The following is a 26,345-nucleotide window of genomic DNA, read 5'->3' as shown; positions in this document are numbered from 1 at the left end:
AGGCCCGACCCAGACGTCTATTGACCTCCGGCTCACAACCTGCGGAGACATGAATATCACTGCCAAGGTAAGTGAATCTATCCACGACCTCAACATCCTCACCACAAACAGACACAGACAGGACAGCAGCATCCAAGATGTCACCGAAAGCCTGGATCTTTGTTTTGACCCAAGAAATCCGTAATCCCAACGGCTCCGACTCCTCATTCAGCACCTCGAGGGCCCCCAAGAGGATGTCTAAAGTCTCCGCAAAGATGACTGCATCATCTGCAAAATCAAGGTCCGAGATCTTGACATTGCCAAACGATGCACCGCAACTTGATCTCTCCGACATCCTCCCAAAAATCCAGTCCATACAAGTGCTGAAAAGTGTGGGGGCAAGTACACATCCCTGACGAACTCCAGTAACAACTGGAAATAAGTCAGAGGCGGTACCACCACACTTCACAGCACTCTCAGTACCAGAGTAGAGTTCAGACATCAGATCGATCAGTTTCGGTGGCACCCCACGAAGACCAAGAATCCTCCAGAGGACATCCCGATTCACTGAATCGAACGCTTTACAGAGATCAACATAGGCTGCAAGCAGCCCCTGCCGAAACTCTCGTCTGCGTTCAGTGAGGACACGAAGAGCAAGGATACGGTCAATCGTTGACCTCTTTGGTGTAAAGCCTGACTGCTCTGGACGCTGGTGCTCAAGCAGATGGTGGCGAACCCTATCAAGAATTATCCGAGCAAAGACCTTGCCCGGCACTGAGAGCAGCGTCACCCCTCGGTAGTTGTTGCAGTCTTGGCGATCACCCTTCCCTTTCCAGAGAGGGACAACAAGGCCCCTCTTCCAGTCAGTTGGGATGATGCCTGTGTTCCAGGCAGAGCACAAAACTGCATGCAACGACGCGAGTGCAGCATTTCCACCAGCCTTGAGAAGTTCAGCATGGATGCCACAGATCCCTGGAGCTTTGCCCCGTTTCAACTGGTTCACCGCAGCCCGTGTTTCCACAAGCGATGGTGGACCACAGTTGATTCGAGGGTCAGCAACAGGGATTGTAACACCCTTGACGTCCAACTCGACAGCTGGGGGATCAGCCTGGTACAACCGCTCAAAGTAACCGGCCCAGCGGGCCTTCACTTCAGACTCCTCTGTCAAGAGCCTACCACTCTCTGCTCGAACTGCAGTGCTCCGAGGGATGGGCTTGGATGAACGTAATGCGCGAATTCCCCTGTAAGCGGGACGAGAATCACCTGTCCACAGGTGATGCTCTACCCCTCACAGATTCCTCGCACATAGGCCTCCTTGTCCACCCTCAGTGCACGTACAGTTTTACGCCTCAGCTCCCTGAACAGCTCAGCTCTGCCATTCAGCCTGGCCCTGCGACTCTGGTCAATGGTATCCAGTGTCCCTTGAGAGACAAAATTCTTCTTTGCCCTGCGGTGAACTCCAAGGCATCCACCGGCAACATCAAGGACGGTGGTCTTGAAGGTGCTCCACAACTCTTCAGGACCCCCAAAGCACCCAGACCCCCCAAGTGTCCACTCAGCCTGTTCGCAAACTCCTCAGCTACTCTCTCATCCCTGAGCTTGGCAACATCCAGCCTAGGCTGGGATGGTACCATTCTCCAGGATTTAAGGTGCAGCTTTAGAGTTGCTACAACAAGCCTGTGGTCAGTATTGAGGAACTGAGCACTCCGGTAGACCCTGCAGTTCTGGATCATCCTCCAACGACCGTCAATGAGGACATGGTCAATCTCCTTTGCCACACCGCCAGCGTTGGAATACCAAGTCCAGCGATGAGCTTGCGGGCGCTGAAACCATGAACCAGCCACCCTAAGTCCATGACTTCTTGCAAAGTCAAGGAACTTAGTGCTATTCTGGTTCATAGTTCCTGACCCATGGGGACCAACACACACCTCATAACCATCCCTATCAGTTCCAGTCGATGCATTGAAATCCCCCAAGACTAGAAGTGTATCTCGTCTGGGGCACTGATCAACCACAGACTCGAGTGTGGCGTAGAATGCATCCTTCACGGTAAGATCACTCGCCTCAGTCGGAGCATAAATAGAGACCAGGGAAATGACACCTAAGGAGTGACGAATCCTTAATCTCATAATACGCTCGTTGACCGGTGTTACCTCAATTATCATTGGGGTCAGCTTATTGGCCACAGCTACAGCAACTCCTTGGGTATGGTAACCATCAGAGCGACCAGACCAATAGTAGGTGTAACCACCCACCATTATCTCGCCGCAATCCGGTCTCCGAACCTCAGAGAGAGCTGCAATCCCGATGTCCAAACGCTTGAGCTCAGATGATAACAGAGACAGGTGATCATCCTCTCTTAGGGATAGGACATTCCAGGCACCCACCCGAAGGGACCGCCTCAGGTTAACCCAAGGAGACCGCCGTCTGGTGGACGACACCTCAGCACCACTCCGACACACTCTCCCGCAATCTGACCCAGGGATGTTACCCCGTGGTTTCCCTCCTATCAAAGATTGGGGGTCCCGAAGGCTTTGCCCCAATCCCATCATCCGGTGAGCTGCCCTGCGAAGGGAAGCTGCACAGGAGGTACTCCCACGGAGTGGGTTTTCAGATTTTTTTGCGTTTTTGCGTTTTGCGGAATGAAGCGTTTTACGGTGGCTGGAGTGCAAATCCTGCCACCAACCTCCTAATAAGAAGTAACCCAACTGCAGGAGGACGTCCGCAGACACAGTTGGGCACTAGATATGGATGGCCGTTGGCTCACAAGGAGCTCCTCCGCCCTTTGACAGGTTTTGTTTTTAATCCTGCTGGGTGTCCATATCCAAACACCCTCCTCACCAGAAAACCTGGTGGGGGAGACGGTTTAGTCGCCGACAACCCGACCATGGAACAGGTTAGTACAGGTTTACATGGTACCTGTAGCAGGTCACAGATCGAACCTGACCTGACATACTTAACTTAAAGATCTTAACCCAGCCACCTTAACCATTAAGACAACACCCGGCATCCTTCTGCAGATACAATGACCAAATTGAACAAAACAATCAAGATGAGGCTTTATTAATTCCGAGATAACATCAATAACACCATCTTCCATGTACAAATTAGCGAGGTACTACAAATACAACATAAAAACGTATTTCCTTTTCCACTACTGCCTGACAGTCCTTTGCATCCTGAAGATACTATTTCTAATATTCTTACCCATCATACATTAGATATCCTTACATTGAAATGCATTTGCCAACTTTTTGCCCATTAATATCGAGAGAGTTTCTTCAATTTCTGAAGTCTGATCACTTCTCCCCTTCCCCCTCTTATTATACATGTATCTTACCTCCAAACTTTGTGTTATTTGTGGATTTTGAAAGTCTACTCCTTGCCCAGCTATCCAAATCATTGATATAAATTATAAACAGCAGCAGTCCTAAAATTGATCCCTGTGGTACCCAACAAATTACAACCTCCGAGTCTGACACCCATCCACTGACGACCATTTTGCTTCCCTCAACCCAGAGAATATGTATGTATGTATGGACATATGTATGTATGTATGTAAATAAATACATATAAATATATATATATATATATATATATATATATATATATATATATATATATATATATATATATATATATATATATATATATATATATGGTCCTACTACAGTAGTCTGTCGAGAATTACTGCAGGAAAGGAATGCTAATTTTGCCAGGGGGTACACAAGTGATAAATAAAATGCACTCATGAAAACATTTTCTGCAAAAATAGATGAGACATAGCATTCTGCCAAAATTCCTTCACATTTAATTATGCTTTTCAACGGTATGTAAAAAATAGGTGGAATACAAGTGGGGTGAGAACCTGACCTGTGCAAAGGGCGTGACAATAAGATCATCTCCATGGCTGTGAGGGAAATGGGAAAAGAATGACAAAGGGAGATGAGTGAGAGGAAAGCCAAGAAGACGGCATGCTCCCAACAGTGGGTGAGGCAAAGCGTAGCACAAAGGGAGTTAAGTGGCAAATGTAGCAATGAAGTCCGTGCAGTGCAAAATTAAAAAGGTCTTTCATGAAAGGCAAACACTGAATCTGATATCATTGCAAAACACACACACACACACACACACACACACACACACACACACACACACACACACACACACACACACACACACACACACACCTTGCTGCTTATATAATTGCATGAGGAAAAAAAAAATCACTTCCACTTTGTTGCAATGCTCAGTGTTCGATGCTTTGGTTTGAACTTCCACTTAAAATGAGTGAAGTTAAACATTCTTAAAACTTCTAATTATTCTCACTCAGATTTAAACATCAGCGTAATGCATATTATCAAGTTGTTTAAACTTTCTTGATATAAGAAGCAAATGATTTGTAATCCCAGCTACAACCAGGTGATGCTATATGATACACATTTACACAGAGAGAATTGGGGTCTTCCCCCCACCCTGAACCCCCTCTGCCAGATATGCTACCCAGACAGAAGCCATACTTGTGGTACCCTTAAGCAACATGTAAAATTTGGTTCAGTATTTAAAAAACAAATTTTTGAAACTTAACTCACTTTTTTATAGTATACTAGTCTGGATACCCGGTGCTGTTTGGGGAAAAAACTACGAAGGGGTTCTGGCACATGTTGTGCACTGAAAACGTATGGAGTGAATGCCCTCATGGTGGTAAGCTTTTTCTGGCGGGAGTTTCGTGATGAAAACATTGAAAAGCTATGGAGTTATTGGCCTCATGGTGGTTATCTTTTGCCTACAGACTAGCGGCAGCACTGCATGATCCCACTTCCCAATATACTGTTGTGAATTCACGCCCGCCGGCGTGCGAACAATCGCTTTTAACCAATAGTGACCGCTTCGCCCACCGAACGTGCAATTCAGTCATGACCCTCTCGGAACAACGCCGGGAGCTAGTCACGGGTGGGGGTTTAACCTCACCACAACTCAGTCCGCATTCTACCCACGCGAAATAGGGTCCGATCGCCGAATGGTCGATTTGCCTAAGTACCCGTGCGGATAGCGTACCGAGGAGTTGTACCACACCACAGGTCGACTCTGGACACAAACCGCTTAAGCCGCTTGTTCCGTGCTACAGGGATAACGGAGCGGAGTTATCGTTGACCTTGATGGTTCAGATTATTTACCGGGCGTTTTAAACCCACTACCAATCCCTTACGTGATGCAAGATGGAGATTCAATAAAAGGAAAAGACGAAGCAAAACGGGGAACAATCGGACAAGCACATTTATTCATGGAAGCACGGAAGGCACGTATATTACAGTAAAACAAAGGAACAAAAGCAATACACGTATACGTTTATGCAAAGAAAAACACAAACAAAGAACCAACGCAGATCTACAACTGAATAAGGCAATTCACACGGCAACACTTAAAACAGATCTACTTCTCAAGACTGGCGCCACCCACAGACATTTACACAAAACCACAAAAGAAAAGGAAGTCGCGACTTCCCTGAGCGCGTCATCCAGCCCTTGGCGACCGCAACTCCGAGTCCCTCCGGCGTGGTCCACTGGGCTCGTGCCTCGCGCCTGCACGTGTCGTCCGCCCGACAGCTCGGATGGAGTTTTTGGGGGAATGGGCCGGGTTTTCTCCGCTATCTCGGTGCGGACAGGGGGGGGGGGGAATGGCAGGCACTCCGTCCAACTAGCAGGGTCTCGGGACTGCGCCGACTCCGAACGACCCTCTGACAAGGAACAATTAACAGGGATCAAGTTCGACGACCCGTGGCAATTCGACGACCTGCATTTTTTAACGCAGGTCGTCGAATTAACAATTAAAAGGATGAGCAGTGATTCGTGATTTTGGTAGTTTTACCAGAAGGGGGTTGTTGGCGGACCTTGAGCGCCCTGTGGAAATGTGGTGGGGACAAATCGCAGAGAGAGCAGGGGGGGGCAAGGCTGGAGAGGAGTCGGTAGAAGACAGAAAGACCACCGACCAACCTGCGGTGATTGAGTGAGAGGCCCAAAGACTCAGCTTCATTGCGGGAGATGACGATGATCTTAAATGCCCTGGTTTCGACAGCGTTAAGCCGAGAAAGGTGGGAGGCAGGAGCACCAGCCCAGAGGGGAGAGCAGTACTCCATCAGGCTACGGACAAAAGCGTTGTAAGTGGTCAGGAGCTCAAGAGGGCCGAGGAAGGACTTAGCACGATGGAGGATTCCCAGTCGGCGACTGGCTTTTGAGGCGAGGTTGGAAATGTGACTTTCCCAGGAAAGGTCATGGCAGATAGTGAGACCTAGAAGCTTGAAAGAAAAGACTTCTTCCAGAGGATTGTTGAGAAAGTGGATGGGGGGGTTTTGTAAACGGTCCTTTCGAAGAGACATAGTGAGAGTGTGAGATTTGTCTGGATTGAAAGACATGTTCCACGTGTTGCACCAGTTTGTGATTTTATCCAGATCTGCAGTGAGCGAAGAAGCTGCTGCTTGCCGGTCTGAGGGATGACAGATGGTACGGCAGAGGGTGGAGTCGTCGGCAAAGAGAAATAGAGGATTTTCCAGAGAGTCCGAGAGATCATTGATGAAAACCAGAAAAAGAACAGGGCCCAGAACGCTACCTTGAGGAACTCCAGCCTGCACAGGAAGAGGGGATGAAAGAACTCCATTTAGGGCCACACGTTGACTGCGACAGGAGAGGAAGTCTGCGAGCCATGAGTGGAGATGGCCTTGAATACCATGGGAAGAGAGTTTGGTGAGTAGGGCAGGGTGCCAGACTGTGTCAAAAGCACGTGATATGTCCAGGCATACGGCTCGGATTTCCTGTCTGGCATTGAGGACCTCCATCCATTGATGGGAGAGCAGAAGCAGCATATCCAGGGTAGAGTGACCTGGTCTGAAACCAAATTGATGATTGGAAATCAAGCCATTGGAGAAGAGGAAGGATTTCATATCTGAAGCGATGATGGATTCCATCACCTTGCTGATGATTGGGAGAAGGCTGATTGGTCTGTAGTTATAGGGATCTGTTTTTGCACCTTTTGCAGGGCAGTGATGTTAGCAGATTTCCAAGCAGATGGCAGATGACCTTGGGCAAATGAGAGGGTGAATAGAACAGAGAGAGGGTGAGCAAGAGCAGAAGAGCAGGCTTTGAGGACACGTGGGCTGATGCCGTCTGGACCGGTTGCAGAATCTGACTCGAGGTTTGAAAGCAAGCTCTCCACCTTGTCAGGAGAAAAGGATACAGAGTCCAGGGACAGTTGGGTGCGACTGGGTAAAGTGGCTAGAGATAGTGATGGGTTTAGGACACAAGATTTAGCTGCAAACACCGAGTTTAGACATTCAGCTTTATCACGTGTGGAATCAGCAGTGCGGCCATTTGAGGTAAGGGAGGGGATGGAGGGGGAACATACACCAGAAACAGATTTGATTAAATGCCACCAGGATTTTGAGGAGGGAGAGAGGTTTGAGAGTTCAGACTTGAGATGAGAAAGATGTTGTTTTCTGGCTCTCCTGAGGGTAGATACAAACTTGTTCCGAGCTTTGTGGAAAGAACTGAGATTGCCCTCAGTTGGGTTTGCTTTCCATGAGGCAAAGGCAAGTTGTTTCAGGACAACTGCCTCGCCACAAGCTTCAGTAAACCAAGGGCGGGAGGAAGGGTAAGACAACTGAACACGAGAGGGGATAAATCTGTGCATGAGGGAGAGCAAGTTTCTTTGAAAGAATTCCCAGGATGAGTTGATGTTTGAGAAAGTAGTGATAGGAGACCAGTCTGTAAGTTTGATGGCTGCTCGGAGACCCTGCCAGTCGGCTTGAGTGAAATGCCAGACTCGACGGCGGTGAGGTGGTTCTCTGATAACAGCCAGAGAGATGTCCACTTTGACAAGGACGTGGTCAGAAGAACCAATTGGAGCGAAGGGAGAGCAGCAGATATTGTCAGGGAAATTTGTCAAAACCAGATCCAGAAGAGATGGAGTACCATTGGTTGAGATCCGGGTCGGAAAGTTGACCGATTGAGTCAATCCTAATGAGTCGCAGAAAGCTTTTGCTGAGGTGCCATGGCAGGTGAGAGAGGTAACCACACCTAGCCAACTGGCGTGATGACAATTGAAGTCGCCACATAAGAGGAAGAGAGAGTTTGGATGAGAAGATAGAAGATGGTCCATGTTTTCGGATAGTGAGGTGTAGATGGAGTCATCACTGTTCGGTGGACGGTACAGTACACATATAAACATGAGGTGGGAGTGGAGGGGAAGCCGAAGCCAGAGGTATTCCTGGGGGTGTGGGGAAGTGAGAGCAGTGCATGGAGAGTGAGGAATAGAGTCTTTGATGAAGAGAGCAACACCTCCACCAGGACGAGGCTCAGGTCTGTCATACCGTAAGAGGGAGTAGCCAGGGAGAGATACTTGGGAGTCAGACACGTCTTGGGAGAGGAAAGTTTCTGTTAGGCAGATAATGTCTGGTTTGTCAGTGGCAACCTGTATGGAAAGATCTGAAAGGTTTGAGCGAAGGCCCCGGATATTTGAGGTCCACACTTTTAGTGAAGAGGAAGGGGAGGAGGCTTTGGGTGCAGGAGGTGGAGGGGGAGGGGGAGGGTAGGACAAGGGACGAGGGGGGCAGGTGAGGAGGGTTGCTGAAGGAGTGTGGGGTATTGCAGAATAACGAGGGGAGGGGGCCGAATGAGGAGAAAAGGCTCTGTGGTGCTGGGGGAGAGGGGGGACGAGACAAGGAAGAAGGCAGTTGAGGATTTGAGGATGTGGAGTGAAGAGATGGAGGTGAGAGGGCAGTGGAGGGAGGCAGGTTGGTGGATGAGAGAGGGGGCAACTTTGAGAAGGAAGAGTGAGGGGGATGAAAGGTGGGAGAAAGGTGAGGGGGGAATTTTTGAGAGAGGTGAGAGGGAGGCTTGGAGGGAGAAGAGTGGGATGGTTGCTTTGAGAGTGAGAGTGAGGGGTGAGTTGGCACTGAAGTTGGAAAAAAAGAATGGTTGATGGAAAGCGAGCATCATGGCAAACTGTGGTTTTTAAAAGTTTTAGGTCAGAGATGCGATTTAGCACAATTCTTGATGGATGCAATGAAGGCGAATTCAGAGAATGGAGAGAAGAAGCGCTGTAATCGTTGGATTTTTTAGGCAAGGAATGAAGGAGAGGTCGAAATGAGAGCAGTCTGTTAAAATAGCAGAAGAGTAGTGCATTGTGAAACAGTAAAGAGTACCACATGTGTGAGAGAGGAAGATGAAGCATTATAAGATCGTTTTTGTTGTTAAAAATAATGTATGAGAGAGTTCAACAGATGAGGTCATGGAAGTGTAAAAATAAAAAAAAAATAAAAAAATAAAAAAAAATAAAAAAAAAAAAATCGAGGAAGAAGACGAGGAGGAAGTTAAGAGGAAGAAGAATCGGGAGAAGGTGAGCGTGTTGTTGTTGTTGTTGTTGGGTATATATATATATATATATATATATAAATTTTTTTGTTGTTAATATTAATGTATGAGAGAGTTCAACAGATTAGGTCGTGGAAGTGTAAAAAAAAAAAATTGAGGAAGAAGACGAGGAGGAAGTTAAGAGGAAGAAGAAGAAGCAAAATCAGGAGAAGGTGAGCGTGTTGTTGTTGTTGTTGTTGTAGGGTATTTTTTTTTTTTTTGAGATAAGAAAGAGATTAGTTGGGAGAATGGTGGATGTTTGGAAAGTGGGGAGGATCAAAATTGAAGGTAATGGGGAGGATAGAAATTGAAGGTAATGGGGAGAAAAAAAAAAAAAAAAAAAAAGATCGAACACCGAGTGGAACCGGTGGGCCTCAAGTCTAGGCCTAGGCCTCAAGCACAGGTAAGAACGTCGACAAAAATACTCACAAAATAGCACGATTTTTGAAACAAAACCGAACTAGCAACACACAGTAACATGTAGGTGAGAAAATTAAACAGTTAAAACGGGACAAATAACAACCGGAAACTTAGCTTTGAGAACGTCAGCAGGGAGCCCCGAAGGAGACCTCTTGCTGCTCCAAAACCGGAACCGGAAGCCCACCTGAGGACCCTTTATGGTGTATTGCGAATTTCCACAGCCGTAACAATACATTTCATGGTGGACTTTGGTGGCCTCAAAATGGCCTGCAAGCTGAACGTGCGGTAGTATAAAACCTTGCCCAGATTCTAAAGTACCTTCATCCAAAATATGGAGCCTGCAGGTAGTGTGGTTCGGCCATTTAAGAGTAACAAATAAACACTTGAAATTAGTCAGACCCCACTATTCGCAGGGGGATATATTCCTGGAAAATGCTGTGAATGTTGGGGTCTGCAAATGTTGGGGCATTGTTTTTATTTATTTATTTTAACATGGTCTTGGCTCATGAAAGAGCAATTACACAGAACAAATCAGGACACAACATAAAAAATGCAACAGCAGGAGAAAGGGAAAACACCAACAGCAGGGTGGAGGAAGAAAGTAGATGGAGATGGACAAACAAGGGATGCAGGTAACAAGTAGGGGTTAGGGAGAACGTAAAGGGTGGACAATCTTCTTCTTCTTCTTCTTCTTCTGTCGGCTGCTCCCGTTAGGGGTCGCCACAGCAGATCATCCACTATGATCCGCATAATGATTTGGCACAGGTTTTACGCCGGATGCCCTTCCTGGCCCAACCCTGGTCGCCTCTTACGACACAGGGATATGGTACACCTATTCTAACCGGGGCATACACCGGGCCCATTATACTGGTACTCACTTCGCCGACCTCGGAAGGATGACAGGCTGAGTCAACCTCCTGGTGTGTATTAATTCAAGCGGCAAACGGGGCTTGAACTCAGGACCTTTTGGATCCCAAGCCGCTACCCTAACCACTACGCCAACACCAGGCTCCAGGTGGTGTGGTTCGGCTGTTTAAGAGTAACAAATAAACACACAAACACTGTAGGTGGTCAGACTTGGACAGCTGGACAATATGGATACATAAACAAAATTGTGTTTGAACATTTTGTGATTTTTTTCAAGGTCTGAGGAGAGGGGAGAAGCTGCTGCCTGTCTGTCAGAAGGATGAGAGATGTTACAGCAGAGAGTGGAGTCATCAACAAAGAGACAAAGTGGATTTTCCAGAGAGTCATTGATGAAGATTAGGAATAGTATGGGGTCGAGAACACTGCATTGGGGTACTCCAGGCTTGACAGGGAGAGGACATGAAAGGGTTCCGTTGAGAGCCACATGTTGACGACGAGAGTGGAGGGAGTCAGTAAGCCAAGAGTGGAGTTGGCCTTGGATTCCATCGGCAGACGGTTTGGAGATCAAAGCAGGATGCCAGACTGTATCGAAAGCTTGAGATATGTCCAGAAAGACGGCCCTGATATCATGTCTGATATCGAGTGCCTCCATCCATTGTTGTGCGAGTAGAATCAGCATGTCCAAGGTAGAGTGACCAGGTCTGAATCTGAATTGATGATTTGAGATCAGGCTGTTTGACAAAAGGAATGATTTTATGTTAACTGCGATGATGGATTCCACGACCTTGCTGATGATTGGAAGTGCAGTAAGCTAATTGGGCTGTAATTAAGGGGATCTGCTTTTGCACCTTTTTATGCAATGTTGTGATGTTGGCCAATTTCTAATTTCCCAGGTGGATATAGGAGACTCGTCCTGAAATATAAAAAACCCCACAAAAACACAAATACGTGAAGTGTGAATGTAGAAGCAGGTCACACTTTATGACCTGCGAATATGCAGGATCTGCGAATACGCAGGGTCTGAAAATAACGAATCCGTGAATAGTGGGGTCTAACAGTATTTACAAGACTTTTCATTTTGCCCTTCCTTTGTTGACAGATTTAATTAAAAGACAGCATGCTGTCCTTCATTCACCCGAGGTCATCCAATACAAGAAGAAAATGATTTGCAATTCCAGATACCACCGGGTTGCGCTGCATGATACACATTTACATAGAGAGAATTGGGGTCCATCCCCCACACAGAAGCCCCTCTCCTAGACATGCTTCCGAGAAAAAAAAGCATATGTGTGGTACCCTTAGACAACATAAACCATTTGGATTGGATTTCGTTTCGTAATTTTTGAAGCATATAAAAACAAACAAATATATAAGCATATAACTTTACTTTTGTTAAAAAAAAAACACACACACATACACACACGGTGATGGTGGAGACCAAGTGATTTGCTGCTCATGCTGCCTCCCTCTCACCTGGGATTGAGGGGACTGAGGGCCACGTCGAGTACATCAGTTTCAAAGGCAGTGAAGACAGAGCCGAAAACGGCAGCTTCAATGGGACGAGAGGTGCACGAGCCACACAGTATTATGCCATTCGCCATGCGTTTGTGATGCGCATGGTCCTGCAGCTTGGAGGGACTTGTTGACCCCATGCTGCTAGGAGAGAAGGCCCGAGCTTTTGTGAACTCCCTCTTGCAAATTTCCGCTTGTTCAGGACTAGAGAGGAGGTTTGTGGGATCGAGGATCGCGCTAAATACAATGACTTTGATATGAGTGAGAACTGAGCCAGGGACGGCGGCTTTGATGGGGCAAAGGATGCCCTGAGTTGAGTCCATCGACACGCGTATGGGTCACGGTCTGGAGCTCTGGCCTTTCCTAGTGGCTTGCTGGGTTTTGCTGAGGTCATGCGTATCCGCATCATCATCACTTGGGGGATGGAGTGGGGTGGGGAGGTGTAGCAGATACAAGGAGAAAGCTTGGTCCATTCAATGCTTGAGCTCCGGGGAAGGCTCCGATGGGCACAGCATGGATAAGGAGACAACTTGGTCCATGAATCTTGGTTCCTGTTGTGGGGAAGATCGATGCTTCAGTCCTGAGGAAGGCTCCATTGGATGCAGTATGGATAAAGAGACAGCTTGGTCCATGAATCGTGGTTCCTGTTGTGGGGAAGATCGATGCTTCAGAACTGGGGAAGCCTCCGTTGGGTGCAGCACGGATAAGGAGACAACTTGGTCCAGTTATTGTGGTTCCTTGTTGTGGGGAAGATCGATGCTTCAGGAAAAGGTTACGTTAAGTCTAAGAGGCTCACAAGTGGAGATGACGACTGGTGGCAGCAGCGCATACACATGCACATCCATCATCATTTCCACATACACATGCACGATAGTAATTGATACATACACTGTATTATACATATTATTTACACATATATTTACGTGACATTATATACTAGAAAAAAAAAATATATATGTATAGTAAATATGGATATAACATACACACACATCGGGCTCCCCAGAGAGCTATACCAGTACAAGGCTCCCCATGGAGCACTGGCTGTACCACCCCTGTGGTCAGGCCCCACATCCAAATCCTGCCAGACCAGCCCTCCCGACTGTCTGGTGGTGCATCTGAATTTCCCAGGGGGGTAATTTCTCCTCAGGCTGACAACAATACCCCCCCACCCCCAATCTGTTCTGAATTCGGCCCGGAAACAAAGTCCCTCCAAGGTTGTCCCAATATCAATCTCAAAGTCACGGCTGCCCAAATGTGGCTGTGGATAATTGCCCCGTGGCTCTTGGACCTTTTTGCCCCTCCTTGCAGCCGCTGCTGATCTTAAGTTTCCTGCTTTCGTGTTATTTTCCAAATGCCACAAGTGGCCAGCTTCCCGTGACTCTCAGCGCATGCATAACAAAGACACAATTCGTTAAAAAAAAAAATGGGGCTCAGGCTGACCCACAATGACTGGCCTGCTCTTCTCTTATGGCTGCACTTATTCTTTATCCCATCCTCACATGGGCATCGATTTGCACCCCAAGTCGACGTCTCCGAGCACTGAGCCAATCCCCAAGGAGTCAGACTAAATGCATCCAACATCCATCTATCTATAATTCCAGCAATGTCTGTCTGTCTGTCTGTCTGTCCGTCTGTCTGTCTGCGACCGCCGTTTCTCGACGACCGCCGGTCCGATCTGGTTGAAACTTGCCAGGAATATTGCCGGGGACCCGCAGATGTGCCTTTTCATGGTTTGATATTAATCGGACGAGCGGTTCCCAAGTTATGGCCATTTATCTGTCGACCAATGACAAGACACGGTGCTATGACATCACGAATGACGTTACAATTAATGTTTGTTTATTATATATGTATATATATATATATATATATATATATATATATATATATATATATATATATATATATATATATATATATATATATTTTTGCACGATTGACGGTCCGATCTGATTGAAACTTGCCAGGAATATTTGTGGGGACCCGCAGATGTGCCTTTTCGAGGTTTGATATTAATCGGATAAGCGGTTCCCAAGTTACGGCCATTTATCTGTCAACCAATGACAAGACACGGTGCTATGACGTCACAATTAATGTTTATTTATTTATTTTTTATTATTTTACAGAGAGATTTACATTTACAGAGAGAGGGGCGAGAGAGGGGGGCAAGAGAGGGGGACGAGAGAGGGGAGGGAGAGAGGGGGTGAGAGAGAGGGGGTGAGAGAGAGGGGGTGTCACAATGCAAGAGAGGGGGAGATAGGAGGAGGCGAGAGAGGGGGGATGAGAGTGGGGCGAGAGAGGAGGGGGAGACTAGGGGGAGAGAGGAAGGCAAGAGAGGGGGGAGAGAGAGGAGGCAAGAGAGGGGGAGAGAGAGGGGGAGAGAGAGGGGGAAGAGAGAGGGGGAGAGAGAGGGGGAGAGAGAGGGGGAGAGAGAGGGGGAGAGAAAGGGGAGAGAGAGGGGGAGAGAGAGAGGGGGAGAGAGAGGGGGAGAGAGAGGGGGAGAGAGAGGGGGAGAGAGAGGGGGAGAGAGAGGGGGAGAGAGAGGGGGAGAGAGAGGGGGAGAGAGAGGGTGGAGAGAGAGGGGGAGAGAGAGGGGGAAGAGAGAGAGGGGAAGAGAGAGGGGGAGAGAGAGGGGGAGAGAGAGGGGGAGAGAGAGGGGGAAAGAGAGGGGGAGAGAGAGGGGGAGAGAGAGGAGGGAGAGAGAGGGGGAGAGAGAGGAGGGAGAGAGAGGGGGAGAGAGAGGGGGGGGGGAGAGAGGGGGGGGGGGGAGAGAGGGGGCGAGAGAGGGGGGCGAGAGAGGGCTGCACATACTGGCACGCACCTACGGGCCCGTACTAGTAATTATAAAATGTGCTTTGCAATAAGTTTCTGCAAACCTCGCTCTTCCCTGAGTGTACATCATGCGCGCACATGCACACAGGCACATGACATCCACCCTTACAAAATGTCCTGAAAGGTGGTGTAAAAGGAAGTTGTTACAACTACTTTTTAATCGGCACCCTATTCAATATCAACGATGTGAACATCATCGGCTTTACTGGCATCGTTAACCAAAAAATATGTAATTCAAGAAAAAAAATAAACCATTGAGGAGGAACCTTTCAACCAATGAGAAGACTTCATATTGCACATTCAACCAATAATAATTCCAGCAATCTCTGTCTGTCTGTCTGTCTGTCTGTCTGCGACTGCCATTTCTCGACGACCGCCAGTCCGATCGGATTGAAACTTGCCAGGAATATTGCCGGGGACCCGCGGATGTGCCTTTTCGAGGTTTGATATCGCTCGGACGAGCGGTTTCCAAGTTATGGCCATTTATCTGTCGACCAATGACAAGACACGGTGCTATGACATCACGAATGACGTCACAATTAATGTTTATTTATTTAGTTATTTTTTATTATTTCTTTTGCACGATTGAAACTTGCCAGGAATATTGCTGGGGACCCGCGGATGTGCCTTTTCGAGGTTTGAGAGAGAGAGAGATAGGCTGCACATACTGGCACTCACCTATGGGCACGCACCTACGGGCCCGCCCCTACAGGCCTGTATTAGTTCAACCAATGAGAAGACTTCATGTTATCATTTGCGTACGGATAAAACACGACACTGGCTCGGCATCTTAAAAGGCCAATAACAAAGCATGTCTTCTGTCTCTCCATCGTTGTAACATCTGCATCTGCTAGTGTTGAGTATTATGAGCATCTTCAATGACCAATGTTACCCCCAATTGTTACAATTGTTCCGAATACCCTATCCAATTTCTGCAGCGGGCAGATGTAAAAATTTGGTTGAATTGTGGTTTGAATTACGTGTTTTGAAGACCAAAAAAATGCACAAAGTCGCATCCTCACAAACTCTAGCCTTTTGTCTCAGACTCGGACTTTGCATACAATCCTTATAACATAGGGTTTGGACATGGTGACGTATGAATACAAGCGGATTTTGGTGCGCCCACAAATGGCTCGAGGCCAAAAGCATTTTCATATTGGCCAAAGCATCACTGATCTCTCCCTGCAGCGCTTGAAAAAGATGCTCTGTTAAGCAGAAATCTTTGATGGCATACAAGCTTTGCTTTCTACACATTAGACTTGCACATTTAGAAATCACCACAAGTGATAACGAATGCTGCCTGCTTGGGTGGGTTAATGATGCAATTAAAAGCATGTGAAGATGTTCAGTTGTTAATATGGAGTGCACGGAGAAGCTTTGCAATCATTTGTTGGATAATCAAAAGGAGGCCGTTAATAGAGCATGAATGAAATTGAAGGGCTCTGGAGGTGCAGCTGTAGTTAGTCTGCAAGCAGTTGAGGCATGGGGCAATGGGTGGTAAAGGTTAAATCTTGCTACCTTGCAGGACTCAGACTTACTTTCCAAGTGCCTGTGAAAAGCCAGGATCCGATTGTCGGGAGACTAACCCTGCTTTGGGACGAGGACTGCAAGCAACCCAAGTGGGGGGAAAGGGGTGTGAGTTGTGGTCGAAACATCTGTTCCTGCCGTTCCACCTGTAAGACCCAGTCAAGATACAGGCCTAACAGGACCAAGCAGACCGAAAAAGTTCCTGACCTCCCAGTCAGTGAAATTAGCATCTCTTGAAACAAACAAAAAAAAAACAAACAAACAAGCGAGCAGCTTACACACTGATCAATCACTCACACACAGTGATCACACAGGCCTTGCTTTTACTGTACCAATTGCTCACATGTTTACGAGACGGTATGGTAATGCGATCGCAGTGTAAAGATGCAGAAATTTAGAGAGTAATGGTAATGTGAAGATAATTAGATAATTGCAATGTGTAGTACCACTATAAAAAAAAAATTTTGCAATAAAACAAAGTAAAATTATACATGAAGATAAATACGAATCAAGTATTAAGTATATTCAAGGTAACGTGTAAGAACAGCCAAAACACACTTACACATCACTGGCAATTGAAGAGTTTCGGGACATCGACTTTGGAGAAAGGTCGTAGTCACTGTCAGAGCGATACAGGAAAGACTCCCGTCTCTGGTTGTGTGGGAACGTTGTTTGGAGAACCAGACCGGATCCAGGGCTTGCTTGTGGGTCCAGAGGACTACGGCCTGGAGAGGTGCCATTTTCCACATCAAAGCTGTGGAAAGAAGAGAGTGAGGAATACGAGACATGGTAAGAAGATAAATTGAGACTACAGACCGGAATTATGTTCATCTCCTCACAGAGTTTCATAAGGCATGCAGTTCTCATCAATCAATGCCAGGCAGGATTTGACAAATTTCCCCTGGCATGTACTACTCATACATGTATATGTCGGCATATCTACACGGCAAAAGTGCAAAGTCTTCTGCTACGGAAAGAAGATTGAAAAGAACTGCATTCCCACACAAAATGCACAAATTATTACTTGCAAGATGTCCTCATGAACTTCTATATCTTTGATCAAATTGCATCATGTTGTACCAAGATGACCTGCACAATTAACTCCAATGCACAGAATTAAGATCAAGTAACTTGCGGAATCACCGTGTCTGGTGTTGGCTTAATGGTTAGGGTGGTGGGCTTGGCATCCTAGGATCCTGAGTTCAAATCCCACTTGGCTGTTGAATTAATACCAGGTGGGGTTGACTCAGCCTGTCATTCTGCTGAGGTCGGCAAAATGAGTGCCAGCATGCTGGTACACTGTGTCGGCGTGGCGACCCATCCAGGATTGTGCCCAATAGCCAAGGAGACTGCTTAGGCAGCACCAATGCTCTGCACAGAGTATGGTCCCAATGGATGGATGGATGGATGGATGGATGGAAGGAACTTGTGGAAACGAATAAGTCTTAAAAGCAAGTTGCAAGGTGCATTCTTATCCAAGTGGCAACATGTTTGCAAACCAGTGTTGGGTAAAGCTTTACAATATACACAAGAGTATTTAGGAATGAAAAGGGCTAAAAGTTTCTAAACAAGAGCAGCAAAGTTACCATCGGCCTGGCTCAGTGCCCTATACAAGCAGGTACATTACCAAACACGGAATAGTTGGCTCGTGATTTCCCTGCCCTACGACCATTACAGCAACTCTTCTCAGGAGAACTTGGATGAGTCTCATCGGAAAATAAATACAGAGACGAGCATAATCCATCATAAACAAATTAAAAAACATGATAAACAAATGAACAGCAAAACCTGCAAACAACCAAGTAAAAGGGGGTGTGGGGGGGAACTAACTGGTTAAAACTTACTGAGGATATCGTCCGAATAAAATATGTGAACAAACCTGGAATTAAACCTTTGCAGCTATTGGTGACAGCACACACATTCACGCACACACACAGATCAGCTTTCTACACCAAAACAGTCATCGAAAAAGGAAGCAATCGTGGTCCTCATGAAATCCCGAAAAGTCAACACTTATTGTTTGAGCAGATATGGTGTAAACAAGGCTATATTAAGATGAGGAATTTTAAACGAGGTGCAAAACAACTTGCTCAATCTTTATCTGATCCCGTGACTCACAAATTTCCTCGCTCGCCCCCTCATAGCTACTCGTCGTCAAACCCTCAAACCGCTTTGCTCGTCACCTTGCTCACTTGCCCCTTCCAAGCAACTCGTTTACTTTCCAAAGCATTTCGTCATCCCCTCCAAGTACCCTGCTTGCCACCTTGTCGCTATACCCCTTTAAGTTCCTCGCTCACCAACTTGCTCACTTTCCACATCAAAATGCCTCTCGCACCACCTTGAGCCACTCTTCTCCTCAAATCCCCTCACTCGCCGTCTTACTCGCTCGCATCCTGCCGGCCTCACTTCGCTCCCCCCCCCTCCCCTCACACACTCATGGTAATTTGCTCCTTACATAGTAATTCACAAACTCGCTCAGGCCTCATTGCACCTCAGTTACTCACTCCCTTGCTCATCCTCTACAGCCCCTCAATCTCTTCCTCCCACGCTCACCGGTCACTGTACCTCAATCTCTCTCCAGCTAATTCGCTGCACCTTAAGTCTCTTTCTTACTCACATGGAACACTTTAGTCTCAATGTACTTCGTCGCTCTTTATTCATTCGGTTACAATTACTTTTCTGCCTTTCCATCTCTCATTCCTCTCTCTGCCTTTTATGCTTCTGTAAATGGGATGAGTACCTCACATACTTGACAGAGTGCCATTTGCCATCGACAAATGTGAAGGGCATCACATTCTCTTGGCAACTTGGAGCCGGTAGTGGGAGTTGAGAAAGCACAGCCATCGAGGTGCCACGCCGCTTTGAAAGAGTCACAGGTTCCATAATAGTAGTGGAAAAGATCGGCAGAAAAGCAGGAGGCGAAATAGAAGAATTACTCGACAAGCGTAGTCCAACAGTTCTGGCATCAGGTGGCACAAATAATGAAGAGACTGTTGTCCGATGACCTGCCGCCTTTACTATCCTCTCTTTACACTCATATCTTGCTTCCTTCGACTCTTGTGAGGCAGGGCCAAAACCTGGACCAAAATGATCGGGGCACAGAACCGTAGAGCTTTTTTTAGGAGTTGGAATTTGAGAATGCAGTGGGCAGAGCATAAAAAAGAGGGAGGGCAGTAAAGGAGAGTGTAAAGGGAAGAAGAGTAGAAAAACGGTCCTGCAAAGAAGCACGGAGCTATGGTGTGGAAAGATTAAATCAGGGGATGCAATTTCAGGAAGGTTCATGGCACAAACTTAATGTTGGCCTGTTCAATCAGAAGCCTTGCATATTGTTGCAAATCAAATGCCATCAGAATTTTTAAACGTTTGAGTTTGGGAGTTGAAGCATTTCAAACTTTCAAGTATCTCCACTGGCAATGCAGGTATTTTGCAATAGATCAGACCATGCAAAGCATTCATCAAACGTGAAACCCTGCCAGCACGTTATGGTATACTAACCACTGTCTGCAACGGAAGAACGAACCAAAATGATAAAAAGCACAAGAGGAAGCATGGGCTGACGTTGAGAGTTAAAAGAGGAAGAAATATAGAATCCAAATGTGGGATAAACAACAAACGCAGATAAAAGCATCAAACTTGCAGAAGGCTATGGAATTGTACTTTCCTTGATAATCTCTCCATATTTAATCTGTCATTTTATACTTTTCATAATGCACCCTTAGTGACGGTACAGCAACTAAACAAACACAAGGACCCCACTCAGTTTCATAAATTCAACTTTTCTGTCTTTTCTGACGTCATCCTAAACAGTTATCGTAATGAAGAATAATGGAAGGGGGGAGGGAGGGATGGAATGTGAGTAAAATTCTGTGCACGTGGACAGGTGAAAATGAGAAAAACAAACAAATTACTAAATAAATAAACCAATACTGAGAGCTGTTTGGCTTCCCTTTTCCAGAATGTAGAAAGAATGTTTTGGAATGCCCTTGGTGTTGCATAAATACTTGCAACTCTGAAGACATATTTGAAATGGAAATAAGAAAAAACTAAGTATGCACTGGAGGGGGGTAGTGTTATCTTACATCCACTAATGTTATATAGCAACACACACACGTTTTTTAAGGCAATTTTTCCATGCAGGAGCGCCTTTGCGTCCAACGAGCGGTTGCTGAGAGAGACTCAAATGAGATTTGTTTCCTGCATTGTCAGTGAGAGTCAGCTGCGGCTGTATGGACATGTGGCTCGTTTTCTTGACGCTGATCCTGCTCACCAGATTCTCTCAGCGAGGGGGCCTCGTGAGTGGAGGAGGCGAATGGGCTGACCACATACCTCATTGCAGCAGGTTTATCAGCATCTCAAGGAGATGGGGATGTGTCAGGCATCTGCCTTGGGGATGGCCAGACGGAGGCTCCTGGAGTTTCCGCGGAAAGTGGATGCAGCGACGGGGTGCTCCGGCACATGCTCCCATACCTGACCTGTTCTCCAGATTCTCTTGAATATGATGTGCTGCATCAGGGCTAATAAGTGCTATTTATCAGCACTCTGACTTTACCCTTTCACATTTTGACCCAATTTTAAATTATTTTCTCCATATTCTCACGATAAAGGTTTTTTGAAATTTTTTTGACAAAAACTCGTATGTTTAAAAACAAAACTTTTGGCCTGGACGGACGGACGGACGGACACACACACACACACAAAATTTCATTTCAATCAATGTACAAATTGCCCATTAGAGTTGGTTGGAGCAATCTATAGACTACTGTGTTCCATAAAAATGATTATTCAAACTGTGTGGCTATCCTCGATATAACACAGCACAAGCCAGTTTGGCAAGGCACATTACAACGTTACACGACCGTTTCCCAGACTGACATCGTGTTCGTCCAATGAACGCTTGGGAATGTACAAAATGAATCTCTGCTTCAACTTCTTCATGAAGCGACAAACTAAATTTAACTTGAAACACTATTTGCATATTAATATTCATAATCTCCTTGCTGTATTCTCAAATTAGGCTTTGACAATTAAATAAATTAAATAAATATTGTGGCAAAAATACCACAATATTAAAAAACGGGGGGGGGGGAACCTTTTATTCTTGTGCTGTTTTGAAAATGGAACCTTATCTATATATATATATATATATATATATATATATATATATATATATATATTTATATATATATATATATATATATATATATATATAGATATATATATATATATATATATATATATATATATATATACGTAAACAGGAAATACATTTTTTGGGGGGGAGGAATCGGGGCAGCATTCTGTTGCCGAAACACCGCCCGGGTTCAACGTTTACGTCCAATTGGAAATAAGGTTTGGATTAATATGAACCAACTTTCACTCAATAATATTTTCTCTTTTCATGAGGAGCGTTTCCATGTTTCAGGGTGGGACGGACAGACAGACAGCATTAGCCGATAATATACTGTATGTATATAAAATATGGATTACTCATATTCTTCAGGAAAATAAAAATTGCCTTTTTCCTGCAGCAGGGCACGAAAGGGTGTAAATAAATGCACCTGTATTGGTGCTTTATGCGACCATTAAAATATTCCATTTATTTGGAACATTAGCTTTCACTTTTGCAGGCAGTGCATCATCTATTCAAGTAATAACGATTTATTCGGCAATGATCTGGGCCAAGGAACTCTTGAGTGAGCAGACATACGAGTTCTTTTTGAGTGACGTCACTGAAATGTTGTCATTTAACCTGATACGCCGATTATCACAAAAGGGCAAAGACCTTCAGTAGAGCTCGGGTAATAATATTGAAGAACATTACTGAAAGCAAGATTTCAAATGTCAAGTGAAGAAACAAAGGCGAAAAGTACTTAAATGCATCTCCGAGCCACTTGATCATGCCTCATGTTGGCTTAATGCTTCGGGTGGTGGGCTTGGGATCCAAGGTTCCTGAGTTCAAATCCCGCTCAGCTTTTGAAGTAATACCAAGTGGGGTTGACTCTGCCTGTCACCCTTCTGAGGTCGGCAAAATGAGTGCCAGCTTGCTGGTGTCCTGCGGCGGAGTGGCGACCCGTCCAGGATTGTGCCAAATAGCCAAGGAGACCGCTTAGGCAGCACCAACGCTCCGCACAGAGTTTGGTCCCAATGGAATGGAAAGCCAGTCGGTCAATGGAAGAAACACAAACGAAGACTATGGAGACGTGATTTGGAAATGGGACTCTCATTGAAAGCATTTTCATTCAAATTAAATTCCAGCATTTATCACTTCCGAGTACCAATTTGACAACACATGCTTTGAAAGAAAGATATAAGGAAGACTTTTTGGACACACCAGACCAAGAGAGGTGAAAAACATGTTGTTTAAATGGACATTTTGACAACTAATAAACTGTTAAAATGGACCATTCGTTTGAGGAGAAATCGGACAGGTTGTTTGACTGATTTCATGTAATAGTAAATTACTATTCGCCATACAGTCAATCGAGTAGGTGTCATGGGTGCGCTTTTCCTTTCGTTAACAGGAGCCAACCACTGTGAAATTATTACTCCCATAAACCCGGCAATAATATAATGCATTTAAATGGAGCTTGGCATGAAATGCAATCTTTCATTGCGTCATATGCAGTGTAACAATGTGACGTGGGAGTCCCCACACTGTGATGGTTTCATTATGCTGGCCCATGCTCTGGCTTTATAACCAACTGATCTTCAAGAATCATTTCCAAAATGAACCCTCATGTAATACATCCACACATTCTCTCTTGGTCACTTTGATGTGGAGAGTGGTTGTGCCACATAATTAGGGGAAAAAGGGGGGGGTGGGGGAGGGATTTCCCAATATGTTTATGGAGTAACTGCGTTTCTCCCACTGGTACGTCCTCCCTCCTGGACCTAATAATGACCAATTTTCCATCCAATCTCTTGTTCTTCTTCTGGCCCCATTGACTCTTCTGATCACTTTCTTGTCCAGGCCCACATCTCTGTGGCTCTTGTAAAAAACCTGACTCGGTGGCATAATGGTGAGAGCATCCGCTCCGAGCCTGTGGTTCAAACCTCAGCTGAGTCATACCAAATACTTCAAAAATGGTACGTGCGGCTTCCTTGCTTTATACCCAGCATTTAAAAGGATAGAGTGGCAAACTCCACAGTATAACCCTTTCAAGCAACAAGAGGAAGGTAATGGCAAAGCAAACAGTATAACCCTTGCCAAGAAACTGCTTTGGCAGCACCATTGCTCTGCAAAGAGTACTTTATATCAAATAATCAAAACTATAAGAGAGGAACCTCAAAGAAGCAGGATATGGTTGTTTGCACAGGCCAACTGGCAGGGACATCAATCTGCTCTCTCAAAAAAGGGATTAGACCACCATCTCCATAAGCACCTGACACCTCTTCCAGGTGGGAATACTTTCACAAAAGACTGCTTACTCTCATACACCAGTTTATCCCATCCCATCTGCAGTTTTCCTATCCATCCTCGAGACCCTGGTACACGGACGGGGATCCTGTGGGGAGGCGGTTGCAGTCAAGCATGTTCTTCCAGTAACTCCCTTTTGGTTAAACTTCCAAAATTCTGGATGACCGTACACCTCAACTTTATTGCTCACTACTCACATCTGTGGAACCACCTTCCAGAGGCTGTTCTGTCTCACTCTTCCCTCCATGACTTCAAGCAAGCAGTGCACCACCATACCATCTCTTGTCACACCCAATTCCGAACCATGGTATGTTGTACCCCCATTAACCTTTCCTAACCCAACCATCTTACTTGCTAGCGTCAGCATTTCCTCCCCTCCTCCCTTTCATGTTCATCCATTCCCTTGATGTTTGTCCCACTGCCATTTCTACCTTGCTGTCCCATGAGCCTTGCTCCAGTAAGGAGGGAAAAAAAAGGCTAACCACCTGAAGTTCAACATCAGGCCTGGCCAGCCGCTTTGTGAAGAGCCAAAAATTTCACTCGGCAGGCCTCACAAGAAGATGGAAATACGAGTGAGTTGAGACTATAAAATAAGTTGCAGTAATGCATTTGTAACATGCCAGATTATATTTTAGGAAATCATACATTCGATGAAATATTCAGCAGATACATTGACAAAACAAAGCCAAGAACCTTACAGCTGATTATCAAATGATCCAAACTTAAACACGAGAACGGTACTCGGTAAAGAGTATATGCCTGGTGTTGGCTTAATGGCTTGAGTGGTGGGCTTGGAATCCTAGGATCCTGAGTTCAAATCCTGCTTGGCTATTGAATTAATACCAGGTGGGGTTGACTCAGCCTGTCATTCTGCTGAGGTCGGCAAAATGAGTGCCAGCCTGCTGGTATACTGTGTCGTTGTGGCGACCCGTCCATGATTGTACCCAATAGCCAAGGAGACTGCTTAGGCAGCACCAACGCTCTGCACAGAGTATGGTCCCAATGGATGGATGGTTGTCGGTGGAGCGTATGGACCTCCGCCAGGCTAAACAGTTTATGATTTGTATCCCACTGATGGGCCGGATATGCATCCGGACCTGAACCAAAATCTAATCAGATTGTTCTTGTAACTTACACAAGTCATCCACAAATTTTTGACACAACTCGTCCACAACTTTTTGAAAGATTGTGCTACATATCGTTTTTGGCCCCATATCTCTCATACGTGAAGAATTGCAAAACATTAAAAAAAATTCTCATATCCGGATTCGGATCTTCACCAAAATCGAATCATTTCATCCTTGTCACACACGCAACATATCCACCAAATTTCGTACAAATCCATCCATAACCATTTGAGATATCCTGTTCACAGATAGACAAACACAGACAGACAAAGGGTGAAAACATAACCTCCGCCCACCTCCGGTGGTAGAAGTAATAAGCTGAACATTTTCTTTCACCAGAGGTCTCATTCTGCATCTTGTTGTACATCATCAAGGTCTTAGCCAGATCATAATAGAGCTTTATATAACGATCCCGAGAGGTGCAACTGCGATGATGACCCTAACCCTGGCAACGATGATGCACAAAGGCTAATTGTGCACATCACTTGGGACAGCCATGTCATGTTTTGGTTATGATCAACAATTTATTTAGCTATTTACTGCTTAATATCTGGGTAATTAAACCATTCTGGAATTGACGATCATCAAAGGTCAAAGGAGGTCAAATAATGGGTTCATAAGGACAAATCGGTGTGGATGACGGAGAAGTTGCATATATGAGGAAACTAACAAAACAGCAAGAATGAATGAGATGCAAATAAACAACAAGAAGGAAGAAGTAGATCAGGAGGAAGTAGTGCGCTGTGAATAAGTATACAGGATGTCGGCAACAATTAGATGTTATTGTAAACAAATAAATAATAGCAAGCAAATAGGCACTTGATAAATGGAGATAACATCAGGCTTTTATAATGCTGAAAAGGTGCAAGATACATTAATACAGTACCTTAAAATCAATTTCCCACATTAAAACTTGACCACCATTCCACACGATACTCCTTGAATGAATTTCACAAATGGCCTGAGGCCTACAACCCCGAAGTCTGCCAAATTATATTGAGGCATGAAATCATAATCAGGATTATTAAGCGATCTTTACGACAGCATTAGTCGCAATTTTAATAGGCCATAAGCAGTGACCTTACTTGTACCGCGTGACGACATTTTAACACAAATTTACGATAATGAAACAAATCGCACGTTATGCCGTCGAGCTTCCATTCTTCCCGAACCATTACTACGTTCGACTGAACAGCATTTTATTTTTTGCGTGCAAAATCGACGCTGGATGTAAGATTGAGGAGACCGAGGGATGGTGGTGGT

At 45.6% G+C, this 26,345-nt stretch overlaps 1 protein-coding gene across 22 annotated transcripts in view; it reads right to left on the bottom strand.

Moving 5' to 3' along the window:
- The window catches only part of LOC147032852 (3',5'-cyclic-AMP phosphodiesterase 4C-like), a 638,164-nt gene that overhangs the window by 92,864 nt on the left and 518,955 nt on the right, over window positions 1-26,345 (bottom strand). For 12 of the 22 annotated variants that reach the window (XM_085870771.1, XM_085870781.1, XM_085870769.1 and 9 more), the window contains 3 exons: window positions 17,101-17,292; window positions 16,550-16,684; window positions 3,853-3,889 (listed from right to left, as the gene is read on the bottom strand). In XM_085870771.1, coding sequence (XP_085726897.1) covers window positions 3,853-3,889; window positions 16,550-16,684; window positions 17,101-17,292 — 364 coding nt within the window. Of the gene's footprint in view, window positions 1-3,852; window positions 3,890-16,549; window positions 16,685-17,100; window positions 17,293-19,278; window positions 19,639-26,345 lie in introns of those variants that run through there. The other 10 variants (XM_085870761.1, XM_085870764.1, XM_085870774.1 and 7 more) reach the window with 5 other exon arrangements.

Source organism: Eptatretus burgeri, chromosome 2 (assembly GCF_056783735.1).
Source record: "Eptatretus burgeri isolate ZD-2024b chromosome 2, Ebu_testis_v1, whole genome shotgun sequence".
NCBI classification, from domain to species: Eukaryota; Metazoa; Chordata; class Myxini; order Myxiniformes; family Myxinidae; genus Eptatretus; species Eptatretus burgeri.
This window is presented reverse-complemented; position numbering and strand designations above follow the sequence as displayed.